This window comes from Capricornis sumatraensis, chromosome 1, assembly GCF_032405125.1.
Source record: "Capricornis sumatraensis isolate serow.1 chromosome 1, serow.2, whole genome shotgun sequence".
NCBI lineage: Eukaryota > Metazoa > Chordata > Mammalia > Artiodactyla > Bovidae > Capricornis > Capricornis sumatraensis.
In genome coordinates, this window is record NC_091069.1 from 205848637 (window position 1) to 205863578 (window position 14942).

Genomic DNA, 14942 nt, shown 5'->3' on the forward strand with positions numbered 1-14942 from the left:
TCCTGTGTGTCCTCCTAAGGAATACTCACTCTGAAGTATTTATTATATACCCACTGACAGTCATAAAAGACATAAAATAATGAACTTTATTAAGCTTTTCCTTGTAATGTCCTTATATATGAGCTGACATTTTAACTCTAAAGTACAATTAAAAAGCAAACTGTTTAAAGTATGTGGTTATGATAAATCTGGTTAAATATGATAAATCTGGATAAATTTTATTCATGGCACAGATTCTTTTTTTTAAAATTTATTTTAATTGGCGGCTATTTACTTTCCAGTGTCGTCATGGTTTTTGCCATACATTGACATCAATCAGCCACGGCTGTGCTTGTGCCCCCCATCCTGTACCCGCCTCACACCTCCCTCCCCATCCTGTCTCTTTGGGTTGTCCCAGTACACCAGCTTTAAGTGCCCTATTTCATGCATCGAACTTGGACTGGTCATCTGTTTCTCATATGGTAATATAACATGTTTCAGTGCTATTCTCTCAAATCATCCCACCCTGCCTTCTCCCACAGAGTCCAAAAGTCTGTTTTTTACATCTGTGTCTCTTTTGCTGTCTTGCGGATAGGGTTGTTGTTACCATCTTTCTAAATTCCTTATGTATGTGTTTTATATTTGTGTTTCTCTTTCTGACTTATTTCACTCTGTATAATAGGCTCCAGTTTCATTCACCTCATTAGAACTGACGCAAATGCATTCTTTTTTAATGCTGAGTAATATTCCATTCACGACAGTGTGATCACTCACCTAGAGGCAGACATCCTAGAATGTAAAGTCAAGTGGGCTTTAGGAAGCATCACTATGAACAAAGCTAGTGGAGGTAATGGAACTCCACTTGAGCTATTTCAAATCCTAAAAGGTGATGCTGTGAAAGTGCTGCACTCAATATGCCAGCAAATTTGGAAAACCCAGCAGTGGCCACAGGATGGGAAAAGGTCAGTTTTCATTCCAATCCCAAAGAAAGGCAATGCCAAAGAATGCTCAAACTACCACACAAGTGCACTCATCTAATGCTAGCAAGTAATGCTTACAATTCTCCAAGCCGGGCTTCAAAAGTACATGAACTGCGAATTTCCAGATGTTCAAGCTGGTTTTAGAAAAGGCAGAGGAACCAGAGATCAAATTGCCAACATCTGCTGGATCATGGAAAAAGCAAGAAAGTTCCAGAAAAACATCTATTTCTGCTTTATTGACTATGCCAAAGCCTTTGACTGTGTGGATCACAATAAACTGTGGAAAATTCTGAAAGAGATGGGAATACCAGAGCACCTAACCTGCCTCTTGAGAAATCTGTATGCAGGTCAGGAAGCAAGAGTTAGAACTGGACATGGAGCAACCGACTGGTTCCAAATAGGAAAAGGAGTACATCAAGGCTGTATATTGTCACCTTGCTTATTTAACTTCATGAGAAATGCTGGACTGGAAGAAACACAAGCTGAAATCAAGATTGCTGGGAGAAATCTCAATACCCTCATATGCAGGTGACACCACCCTTACGGCAGAAAGTGAAGAGGAACTAAAAAGCCTCTTGATGAAAGTGAAAGAGGAGAGTGAAAAAGTTGGCTTAAGGCTCAACATTCAGAAAACGAAGATCATGGCATCCGGTCCCATCACTTCATGGGAAATAGATGGGGAAACAGTGGAAACAGTGTCAGACTTTATTTTTTGGGGCTCCAAAATTACTGCAGACGGTGATTGCAGCCATGAAATTAAAAGACACTTACTCCTTGGAAGAAAAGTTATGACCAATCTAGATAGCATATTCAAAAGCAGAGACATAACTTTGCCGACTAAGGTCTGCCTAGTCAAGGCTGTGATTTTTCCTGTGGTCATGTATGGATGTGAGAGTTGGACTGTGAAGAAGACTGAGCACCGAAGAGTTGATGCGTTTGAACTGTGGTGTTGGAGAAGACTCTTGAAGGTCCCTTGGACTGCAAGGAGATCAACCCTGGGATTTCTTTGGAAGGAATGATGCTAAAGCTGAAGCTCCAGTACTTTGGACACTTCATGCGAAGAGCTGACTCATTGGAAGAGACTCTGATGCTGGGAGGGATTGGGGGCAGGAGGAGAAGGGGATGACTGAGGATGAGATGGCTGGATGGCATCACTGACTCGATGGACATGAGTCTGAGTGAACTCCGGGAGATGGTGATGGACAGGGAGGCCTTGCGTCCTGCGACTCATGGGGTCGCAAAGAGTTGGACACGACTGAGCGACTGAACTGAACTGATTCTTAATTACTGTATTCTGTTTGGTAAAATTTCAAATGATTTTAAAGGAGGGCATGCATTAAAATATTAAGATTTTTAAACTTACTTGAAAAAAACCATGCCCAGCCATATATCTGCATTTATATCATTAGATTTTCATGTTTCCAGTTCTTGGTTCATAGCACCAGTGATATTTATCAAACTTTAATACCTATTTTTGTTATTTGGAGAAAAGTAATTTTTCCCAAGATACTAGTGATTATTATCTCTTTCGATATTGATCCTGCTTTCCCCTCTGGGAGGCTTCTGATAATGTTACGGATCATTGATCCCAAGAGAGGGTATTTCTGCCCTTGGCTTTTTATAAAAGTTGGATAGCACAAAGTTTAAGATTATATTCTGAAGGAAAACTTGAAGTTATAGATACAGTGTCTGATTTAAGGGTTTTTCAGCTAGAGTCACTGGTTATGTTTGAGGCCTCTAAGATAAAAAGCATAACTAGGATGTCAGCCAGAAGATGCTAAGCTACTGTTTCCAGAGTATGTGCCAAGGTACCTCGGACCCCGCAGGAAACTCAGAGTGTTGTCATGAGGTATTTTAAACATTTGAAGGAATAGAGTGATTTCAACATTAGCTTGACACTGTGTGAACTGCTAGCTTGAGACAGTTTGCAGTTTCAACATCTTCAGCTGGGCTGCATTCCTTTCAGTGATGTCATATCTTTGTGAAACTGGACTTTGGGCACTGCTGTTGATAGAAAGCAAGTTCACAAGAAAATCAATGTACAATAGGAAATGAGGGTAGAAAATTCTAATCTAATTCCAACATTTGAGAAATTGTGCAGTGCCCAACAGGTTCTCACATCTCATTAATAATAAATCATGGTTATTTAAGAATAAATAAAATATTTTTCTTTCAATTCATGTGATTTTTAAAGGCTACTAAGTTGTTAGGACGTAAGTATGTACTAAAGTTGTTTGAATTTTACTTACTGCACAGCAGTGTTAGGTATTTCGGTATTTCTTCTGGCACTAAGAACACTGAACTAAGAAAAAGTAGGGACATCTGTGAGGACTGTAATGCTGCAGCTGTGGCATTGAGGGCTCCAGACGAACTGGGTACTGAAAGCATTGTTCTCAGACTTGCAGAAGCGTTTTTTCCATACTTTATTATAACTTAACCAAAGAAGTTGTATTTTTCTGTTGACATTCTCTGTAGGCAGATAGAACATCCCCTGCTTTCTAAGATAATTCATTGTGTAGGTAGATTTAATGTTACCCAGAGAAAACAAACCACTCTTAACAAATACTGGCTTGTTTCACTCTTACCAAACAACTATGTTATTTTATGGCAGTTTACCAAATTAATAATGTTGACACCTTCTTAGGCCTTTTTTGTACAGCTTATCTTTCAATTTATGAAAATAGATTCTTAAATACATTCATGAGAGGGAAAATCAAACAGGTTTTAAAGAAGAATTCAGTAGGACATACTTTATTAACTGTCAAAATAACTTTTCCTGTAAGCATTTGACAACAGTTAAAATGATCCCAGGATGAAACTAAATGTGTATGTTTTCTTTTCTGCTTGCATTCCATAACCTTTCAGTTTTTGGTACTTGAAATCTAATTAGAAGCAAGATGTTATAATGTAAAGAGCTGAAGAAAGCTAAAACTGCAGTGATACCAGAATTGAGGAGGCAGAGGCTAAACATAACTTGGCCCATCAGGAAGCAAATAGATTGCCATTTGCTAGATCATATTTACTATGTAGTACCAGGGTAAAAAAGAGAGGAAATTATCAGCATAATGATTAAAATTGGCAGGCGTCCTAAAAGAAACACCGTGTGAGTACAACAATTTTTAAAAATAATAAAATGGGGCAGAATTACAAGGGAAAATCCAAATCTTGAAAACTAACTTTGGTAAACTCAAGACTTTTTATGTTCAATCTTGAAATAGCTAGAAGATTTTAGTGCCCTAGGGAATGTAAGTAACAGAATCAATGCAAGCTCATTAGTGAAACAAGCTCAGGAGATAGTAAAAGGATTAATGGTTTTCTGAAAGCTAGTGAAGGAGATAATATTCTTGCTGCAAAAATAAAGTAGGAAATGAATATCATTGTGTGAGAATATAGTTAAGGGATCATATAGCTTCAATAAAACCTCCAAAATGAATCCTGGTTTTGTTGTTGTTGTTGTTTTTCCTGACAGTTTGTTAATTTAAATGCGGAGAATCTGAAGGAAAGAAATTGGTGAGATGAGTTACTGTTTGATTTTCAAGTTGAAATATTGCTTAATGAAAAAGAGCTAAAAATCTTCAGTGTTTTTAAACTATTGAAAAAAGTAATTGAAAAACTGTATCTATATGTATATATATACATGTACATATATTTACTCTTTATTTCTATGTTTGTTATTAGTTTGATTGCAAGAGAGTATAAATGAGAAGTAGGAAATGTTAAATACATTATGTTCAGATGGAAGTTTGGATCGTGACTGTAGTAATCTGTGGATGCACAAACTCTCCCCACACATAAGTGAATGGCATCACGACGCTTGCTTTGCAAAGATTTCTGCCCTTATTTGTAAGTTGATCAGTTTAAGGAGGTCCTAAGAGATTCTGAATGGTTAGGTTTTGGCTTTAAAATGTTGATTCAGTTTCTGTATTTCAAAACTATCTTTCTCTTTCTTATAGGCTGAAAAAGAAAATCCAGGACTCACGCAAGACATAATTATGAAAATTTTAGAGAAAAAAAGTGTAGAAGTCAACTTCACAGAATCCCTTCTTCGAATGGCAGCTGATGATGTAGAAGGTAATCAGAAAGTCTTGTTTAGTTTTCTTACAGATACTGAAAAGCTCCTCCAAATCTTTCTTATTTGATAAAAGTGACTCCTCCCCTCCCTTCCTCTCCCCTTCCCCTTCTCCTCCCTTGTTATTATTTTGAAATGAAAATGGGGGGTGCAGGGAGGAACCCATATAAAATAGACATGTAGTTCTTTTTATGTTTTGTCAGATTGAGTTACTAGAAGTAAAGCATTTGTTTTATTTTTCCCCCTATTAATTAATACGTTTGATGAGTTCTAGTTTAATGAAGAGACAAGCTCCTTGGAATGGTGGTTTTATTTTGTGTTGACTTTATGCAGATACCAGTTTGAAAGTAATGAGTTGCTTCTTTTTAAACTTTGGTATAGCATGTTTGTGGGTTTTTTTTTTTTTTTTTCAAATATAGATTTGTGAGAACAATATTACTAATCATCCTTTTGGCCTCTTTTCACATTTTTGCTTTTTTAAATAATTAGAAATGTATGTGTGCTTGGTCGCTAAGTCATGCCCAACTCTGCAACCCCATGGACTGTAGCCCACCAGGTTCCTCTGTCCATGGGATTCTCCAGGCAAGAATACTGGAGTGGGTTGCCATCTCCTTCTCCAGGGGATCTTCCCGACCCAGGGTTCGAACCCACTGTCTGCCGCATTTCCTGCATTATCAGATGGATTCTCTACCGCTGAGCCACCTAGGAAGCCCTGGGTTTCACTGAAATTTAGTAGTCATTTTCCCTCTAATTTAGAAACACATAGAGGTATAATTTCTCATGTTTATTAAGTGAGAACAAAAATAGATGTTTTAACTGATTGTGTAAATTATGAGAAAGTCCTCATTATTATTCTGGATTGAGCACCTGCATCCTGTCAGGCCAGGTTGTATTGATGAGTTGGTAGAGCTGTAATGTTTCCGAGTCTACAGTGAATCTGGTTGTGAAGTTTTGCCTTTGCTGCATCTGACTAAACTTCCTTACCAAAGTTGCTGTTTCGTGATGCCAAGCTGTATGTTGGACTTTGTATGGTGGTATTTTTGTTTTAAGTGAGATTTCAAGAATGTGCTGAAGACTTTAGGAGGTTTGGAGTTTTGATGTAAGGAGCCATTGTATGTTGAATGTAGAGATTTCTTTAATTAGACTCATATTCGCGATTGTCAGATACATATTGCCATTGTATTTGTTACAAATGTCATTACTTACTAACTGTTTCCTTGTGAAATGTAACTTGAGAGGCCTGAAAAATTTGATTGGGCCTTCCTTTTAAATTTTATTTATTTCTAAGATTTCATGGAATTTCCATTTATCCCATATTGAAGATGTTCATTTTTTTATCTTCTGATATTTTACTTGGAGGGAGCCCTAATACAATTACTGAACTAAGTTAAACTGTAATGAATTCTGCTTTGCAACCTTGTTCTTCCTAGTTTTCTAGCCTTTTATCTCCCACTCACCTCCTTGACCAACACATTGGAAATTCTTAGACTTGAATTTGGCAGCAAGTTGCATGATGTTTTTTTACTATGTATTTATTTCATCAGAGTATATGATTGAACGACCAGAGCCAGAATTCCAGGACCTAAATGAAAAGGCACGAGCACTTAAACAAATTCTCAGTAAGATCCCAGATGAGATCAACGACAGAGTGAGGTTTCTGCAGACAATCAAGTAAGCAGCTTTTTGTTTGGTTCTTCTTCTTTTTTAAGAACTTCAAAAGGACCACTCATTTTAGATGTTTTACTGTGGTATGACATTAATATTAAGTTGAAATATTAATTTGAAATAAAAAATTTGAAAATTACTATATTTTTTATTAATTTCTAAACAGCCTCTGGCTTCTGAGTACAGTAAAATATTTTAGACTGTTTCATTTAAAAGCAGAGAATGGAATGTACATAAACTGGAATGCAGTTTGAACTTCATAAGAAGTGGAAGAATGTAAATATCACATTAAAGTGAAGAGGGTAGTTGAAGAGATTGATAACAAAGGATACCAATACTGTGTTTTATTTCAGAAATAGTTCACGTTATTAGCATAATGATGTACTCTTAGTTGTAAACAGCACTTTTTAATACTGACCAAGTTGTGAACCTCCCAGAATCCTTGCATTTGGGATGTAGAATGAAAGAGTTTGAGCTGACACAGTTCAGTTCAGCCAGGAACCAGGCTGATGGACAGCAGCAAGAAGGGTTCTTCTCAAACAGGGACACAGCACCTCCACCCAGGGGCGTTCTCAGGGGTGAGAGGGCGGAGGAGTCAGAAGGGAACTCCAAACGTAATTTCTAGATGAGTATTTTTAAACTAAAGAGTCTGATAATTTTCTTCTACCTCAGTGGGTAGAACACAAAACTGGGAATAACTGGTGGGACTATCAGTGCAACCTTTTGGTGAAACAAATAGAAATTGCTAGAAAGGAGTGGGAGGAAGGTTCAAGAAGGAGGGGACAAATGTCTACATGTGGCTGATTCATGTTGTTGTATGGCAGAAACCAACACAGCACTGTAAAGCAATTATCTTCCAATTAAAATAAGTTTAAAAAAAGCAGGTAAGCACTATTGGAACCAGACTTAAAGAAAAAAAAATTGCTAGAAAGGAAGGATTTAGCACAAATCTTTTTCTGGAAGAAGCTGCATCATAACATTATATCTTTCAAGAACTGAAGGAGGCTCCCCCAGAATAAATATTACCATCCATCTCACAGGAAGAGTGTTCTTTGTAATTCATCTAGCAAAATTATATTTTAGCTGATTGGCTACATTTTATTGGGATAGAGGGAGGAGTGTGACCCATTTTAGAAAATAATGGTAATAAGTACCAACTAAGCTATCAAGGAATGACTGTGTTCTTTTTGGTCCTCTGATTGAGTATCAGAAAGTACAAAAGACTCCATTGACTAGTCAAAGTCCTTGTCACAGAGACTAAAACCTTAAGGTTAATATTTTTAATTTTATTGGAAAGCCTTAGCTTTCTTTAGTAGTTTTTATTACAGATTTTTATTTTCATTTTTGTATAAAGTGAACATTTGCCCCGTAAAAGGGTAATTGTCAGTAATCTCAAACACAGCTGTTTAAACACGTATTTCTAGAATTTTAAAATAATACAATTTATTTTGATAATCATATGCTACACTTCTATAACCTGGTTGGAACCTAAGCAGACTGACTCCAAGGACTTCTCTGGTGCTTTCCAATCATAGAGAGATTCATAATGTCGATCTAATCAGGTGATTGAAAAAAAGAATATTTGTTTCTGCTGTTTGGAAGAGGCCTGGTAAAGGACATCCTATATATTGGATGTCAGTAGGTAAGAGGCAAAATAGCATTGTGGTTGAAGCTGGGAGTGAGATGGTATACCCAGAACCTTCAGCCTGCTGTTTTGATACCCTCTTTCCGCTTCAAGGACTCCCAGACTCATCTCTGCTAAACCCATTGTTACTCTAAAGAGAGTGAGTTTGAAAACTGCTATATTACCAGCCACATTTTAACCATAAGGAAGTTGAGGTCAAGAGTCTCTGAGTCTTGTCCTTAGTCATTGACAGAGTCTGAATTAGGGTCTTGTTGCTCATTTATGGGGCAATAATTGTATTTCAGTTCTGTTTTCTGGAGTGTGCTTCGCACAACTGAATTAAGATTACTGGCAATTAAAATTTATTTTGTATCCATTTTAGGAGGGATAATTTGCCATGGAAATTTTGTTGATAACATGTATTTTTTTTAAGACTGAAATTTAACCATGTGTGTCATTAGCATGGATAGCTATGGCTATTTGTATCACTGACACATATAGATAAATTTTGATATATATTGTTACTGCTGTTAATTGTTTGACAAATTGGTAGATAAAATTGAGCCAAAATAAAAACGGTTTATCCTTCAAGTACAGCATATTGTGCAGTTATTATTTTACTTTCTCATACTTAAGGTGAATATCCTCTTCTCTCATTATTTTAACAATACTTTTCAGTATACCTGTATCAAATACTTACTGCCTTAGCACTGTACAAAATGCTGTGTGAGAAAGAACTCCTGCCAGATGACAAATATCTAGATATTTTTGTATGTACCAGCAGACCTAGGTTTGACTTGCCAATAGTTTGCTTTGTGACCTTGGTAAGTTGCTTAGCTTCTGTGACTCTAGTTTCTGCCTTTGAAGATGAGGGTAACAGTTGTGAATTGAAAATGGTATACATGGTGCCTAGCACAGAATCTAGCATCACAGCACATAAAGCATTGTGAAATAAGATTAGTGTTTTCCCTCTATGAAGTTGAATAGGAAAAATGATTTGATTAATGTTTTTGTTTGACTACATTTGAGCTTATGCAAATACTTTATAAAATTAGTTCTTAGGATACTTTTCAATTAATGAATAACTAGTGGAAACTGGATTTAATAGTCCAGAAATCTCTGCATTTATCTCTTTATCCTTGTCTATATTTGAATATTCATAGGTGAGGGTTTGTAAAGGTTGGTTTTGATGATGGCCTCAAAATAGCTTTTCCAGGGTTTCCAATCTGGACCATACTGAACATACAGAATAGGAATTTCCTTCCTGCAGTATGTTTGTATAAACATAATTACACAGATTTGGGTGACAGAAGTTCTACTGTCCTATACTGTCCTAAGTTTTTTGTAAGATGTATTACATTTCTTCTGATGCCTCTTGCCCTTTTCAGCATATGTGTTCCCCAAAGTTGTCCCACTAAATACATGCAAGTTGCTAAAATTCCTTCCTACTCTCTCCTTCCTATGTCTCTTATCGCAGAATTCATAAACTCCAAACTCTGCATGTGCTTAGTTGCTCCGTTGTGTCCAACTCTTTGTGACCCCATAGACTGTAGCGTGACAGGCTCCTCTGTCCATGGGGATTCTCCAGACAAGAATACTGGAGTGTGTTGCCATGCATTTCTCCAGGAGATCTTCCCAACCCAGGGATGCACTACAATTGTTTTACCCCTCAGGTTTTCCTCAGTTTTTTAATTTAATTGTCTGAAGGTGTGTGCGTGTGCGTGTGCGTGTGCGCGTGCGCTGGTATTTTCTCTTCAGGACAGAAACCCTCAGGTTGTTAACTACCTTCTCTGGCGCAAACCTTAGTGCTGTAAATGAAGATGCTGTTCTGTGTACATACAGGTCATCCAATATTTGACATAAATTGCTGCAGATTATCTTAGAGAAGGCCAGGCCTAGGGACAGACTATCTTGGTCTTTATAAAGCTCTGTGGCAAACAGTGGATCAAAGCTCAACTTTAGGTTCTGAGTTCCCAAACAGTAGTTTCCAAACCTGGTTCATCAGCAGAATCATGTGGGGAGCTTTTTTTCTCTTTTGAAGTACAGATTCCCAATAGTTCATAAAGTACACTACAAAATATGGTTGTCTATAAACAGCTGTTTGATTACTTTAATTTGCTTTATTGTATTCCTTTTGAATAAGCTTACTTCACACCCACAGGGGTTTGAAGAATCTTCCATATCCAGAGATTGGACATTTTTAAATTTGTTGAAATTGTCATTTTTCTCACATAATAGAATGGTTGAACGACACCGTCATTAAGCAGTAGGGTGCTTAATATCTGTCACAGCAATACAGGGATACAGCTTTCTTGAAAACATAAAGGAACAGTTAATGTAACTAAAAATTGTTATTACTAGAGGTAAAAAAAAAAAGAGTGGACAGGTATAATTTCTATGTAAACTTATTGTCCTTTTTGAATATCTAATGTTTTAATGTTTCAGCCTGTTACCGATGTGTGACTTTCAAGAGGAAATAAGGAAATATTTATTGAAATATTGAATTAGAAGGTCATTACTACTGCAGAATAAGCTAAAATGCTTTTTTACACCAAAAGCTTTTATATTTGTAATTTTTAGAATTTCCATATGCTTATTTACTAAAAATAAACTGTGAAACACACAGAAAAATCTGGACATGGAGCTTTTTGGTTTTCTTTAAATAGTTTAGCTGAAATGTTTTAAGTATGAAATAACTAAAATCTGACATTTGTGATTAAAAGGTAGGTAATAAAAGATTTGTGTTTTGGGTAGAATAGATTGATGTTTTACTAATTCATATCTTTACACTTGCATTGCATTTGAACAGCAAAATTTGTAGCAGTTAACAGCTAAGAGAATGGATATGAAAAAGAGAAGATTTGCCTTAGGGACTGAGAGGCTGTTTGAGAATGCAGAATTACAATAAGTTCAGTTTGCTAGAATATTGCTATGAAGTTAGAACACAGAAATTGAAAAGGGCATAGATAGAAAAGATGAGAATTTTTAAAAATGATACAGGGACAGGAAGAAAAGTCAACTCAAATGAGAATGATTGATTTCTTCTCTCTTTAGAAAGGGGAGAAAAATGCTGATACATATGTAGTGAAAGGATGATTGTTGGAAAGGTTAAGGTAGAAGAATATTCTGATTTTGTCTCTCCCAGAAATATAAATATATTTCCTAAGGAAAATAGTGACAGCAAAGATTTGAAAGAGGAGAATATGTGGTTGTTAGAGAGGAGGCTAGATAAATGTGTCTTAAGGGAGAATAGCTACATCTGAGGAGGAAATATTTTAAACATCGAAACTATCAGGTCTATAATTTGAAGTGTTTTAAATACAGGAGTGAATTACATGTAATAGCAAAATTTCATATAATTGTTCACGAGATAGCAAAAGTGAATAATACAGTTGCTCAAATTTACCTACATGAAAAAGGAAAAGTCAAAACAGGAAAAGATGAGAGTCAGAGGTCTCTTATAAATTTGAGTAGGTAATGCTGAATGAAATGAAAATGTTTGGGGAAAGTTGATGCTAATTGTGTAGTGTTTCCTCAGCAGTGCAAGAGTAGCTGGGATCACAGGAGGATACAGGCTAAATCCCCCACTTAACCAGCCAGTCAAATATTTGGCTTGATACAGTGTTCATATGGTAATTAAGTATAGTGATTCTTAAACATAGCTGTGTATAGAGACTTCTTTCAATGAAACTGATTTTAAGAAGATTCTTTTTTTTTCCTCACCAAACAGGGATATAGCTAGTGCAATAAAAGAACTTCTTGATACAGTAAACAATGTCTTCAAGAAATATCAATACCAGAACCGCAGGGTAAGTTTAGTAGAAACCTTACAAGCTGCCACCTTAGATGTTGGTTTATATCTAGTTGTTTCATTGAATAATAAGACTGTTGAATTATTGAAAAATGGCTTTGTATCATTAATGACTGGATGTGTCCTTGAATTAGAATGTGCTGTTAAACATGTATTTAAGTGAATACTCCTAAAACTGATTATCTATAATATAAGGTATATTCTTAATTCTGTGTAATCTTCTGTCTCTGACTTTGGCCTTTGTGTTATTTCTCTTTTCTTACTTGTTTTTTATTTTTTTATTATTATTATTTTTGATGTCTGTAGGCACTCGAACACCAAAAGAAAGAATTCGTAAAGTACTCTAAAAGTTTCAGTGATACTCTGAAAACCTATTTTAAGGATGGCAAGTAAGTATTATCATTTATCCCCCTTTTAAAATTATAAAATTATGTGGCTTTCTATAATACTGAAACCATATATATTTAACTCTTTTACTATATTGTTAATACTTAAGCCAACTACTAAGATAGACTGTTACAAATGGAAAGGGGGTGTTTGATAATCCAGCCATGACTGTGGTTTGGAGCTGCAGTTGCAGACTTTCTCTGAAAAGGGCCAGATGGCGGATATTTTAACTTGGTGAGCTTGTGGCAGCTAGAGCACTTCACCTCTGCTGCTGTAGTGCAGAAGCAGCTGTCGACAGTATGGAAACAAGTGAGCATTTTTGTGGCTGTGGCTGTGTTCTAATAAAAACTTACTTTATAGACACTGAATTGAATAATTTTCAACTGTCTCATAATATTATTTTGATTTTTAAAAAATTTTTACTGTTTAAAAATGTAGAAGTATCCCTAGCTTTCAGGCCATACAGTAGTGAGATTTGGCTTACTGGGCTACTTTACCAACCCCTGAAGCAGTGATTCTCAAACTTTAATAGCCTCAGAGTTATCTGGAGGCTTGTTATAGACAAAATTTTTTTGGGTCCTACCCAGAGTTTCTGATTCTGTCGGTCTGGGGTGGGCCCAGGAAGTAACATTTCTAAGAAATTTCTAGATGATATGGATGCTACAGGTCTGTTAAGAACTGTTATACTATAGTTAAAACGGTGGTTCTCAATCCTTTTTGCACATTAAAATCATTTATATTCAGTGTTTTAAAATCCCAGTGCCTTGACCCCACCTTCAGAGCTTCTGATTCCATTGCCTTGAGTGGGGCCAGGGTTCAGGTGTTTTTTAAAAGTACTTCATGTGTTTTTAAAGGGCCACAAAAAGTGTCCTAGAAGAGAGGCTTTCTGTAAGACAGAAAGTATACTAAAAAGGTAAATTAGATATTTTAAAATTTACATACACTTGACTACAGAACATTCTAGAAAACCAAGAAATACTGTGTGATTTATGTATAATACACATGTACATACAATGTATAAGCTGATCCGAAGGCTTTGTCTTCTGCAACCTCATACTTAATAGAGAATTCTTTGTACCTCAAATAGAATTTTGTGGACAGGACCATTTTCTATCAGTGCTTGAAGCAGAAGAATAAATATGATTATTTCAGCTATCGTTGGCAGGGAGCTTTAACATCCTGTCCCACCACTGACATTTTAAGATCCCAATATCCATGTCAGACTATTACAGTATTATTGTAGTAATATTAAAAAGTAATAAAATATATTAGAATGGTATAATGATTTTAAAAGTCATTTTTAATAGTTAAAACAGATTGAAATATTTCCATTTTATTATAAATTAAAGATATTGAGCTAAATATTATTAATGATTTTGTGTTGTTTAATACTGCTACTCAGGTTGTGTAAAGGAAAATGAACCTTGTTGATTTAGTTTAATAAGCTGGCAGGTGTGTTCTGAAAATAAACTTATACCTGTTTTTCCTTGGTCTCCTCTGCTAAGTCCAAATAACCAAAAAGCACATTAAAAGAATAATTTGCATTAAGGAGATTATTTATGATACTGATTAATTAAGAACAACATGGGATAAGCACATTAAAAGGTAGAAATTCATTTAGAGCATAACTTTGATTAATGTAAAATTATTTACTCTCATCCCTGTTTGTACAGTAGAATCACTTGGGTTCAGTTTTTAAAAATCTTTGTCCTTGGTCCCAAAGTTATTTTTAACAGCTTAAACAGGCATATGGATTATTCAGGCTCCCTGCTACTACTTTTCCTCCATTCAGCAGCTTCTTTAATTTACCATTATTTGCATATGAATAACATACCACGTTTTCTCCCTGTGTCCTCAAAGTTGGAGATTATTAATAGAGCCTGATCTTTAAGCCATTTTTCAATAGGAGGATGAATTTGCATTGATTCATTTAATTTTTCCTAGGCCCCCTTTGTTGAGGAATACCTAAGATAAAGATTTTGTCAGCCCTTCATATCCACAGATTCCAAATCCCTTTGTTATTGTTTAGTCGCTCAGTGTCCAACTATTTTGCCCCCCATGGACTGTAGCCCTCCAGGCTCCTCTGTCCATGGGATTTCCCAAGCCAGAATGCTGGAGTGGGTAGCCTTCTCGCCAGGAGAAGGGGATCTTCCCAACCCAGAGATCAAGCCAGCGTCTCCTGCATTGCAGGTGGGTTCTTTACCACTGAGCCACCTGGGAAACTCCAAATCCCTGGATTCAACCAGTTGAAAATTTTTGGAAAAAAAAATTCCAGAAAGTTTTATGGGATTTATATTGTACTTCAGCTATTTACATTGCATTTACACTATATTAGGAATAAGTAATCTAGAGATAATTTAAAGTATACTGGAGGATGTGCCTAGGTTATGTGCAAATATTACACCATTTTATATAAGGGACTTGAGC

At 36.0% G+C, this 14942-nt stretch overlaps 1 protein-coding gene across 2 annotated transcripts in view; it reads left to right on the forward strand.

The window, feature by feature from the left end:
- Positions 1-14942, forward strand: part of PDCD10 (programmed cell death 10) — a 46260-nt gene that overhangs the window by 29585 nt on the left and 1733 nt on the right. For both annotated transcript variants that reach the window (XM_068965628.1, XM_068965636.1), the window contains exons 4-7: positions 4913-5030; positions 6573-6699; positions 12048-12126; positions 12435-12517. In XM_068965628.1, coding sequence (XP_068821729.1) covers positions 4913-5030; positions 6573-6699; positions 12048-12126; positions 12435-12517 — 407 coding nt within the window. The remainder of the gene's footprint in view (positions 1-4912; positions 5031-6572; positions 6700-12047; positions 12127-12434; positions 12518-14942) is intronic.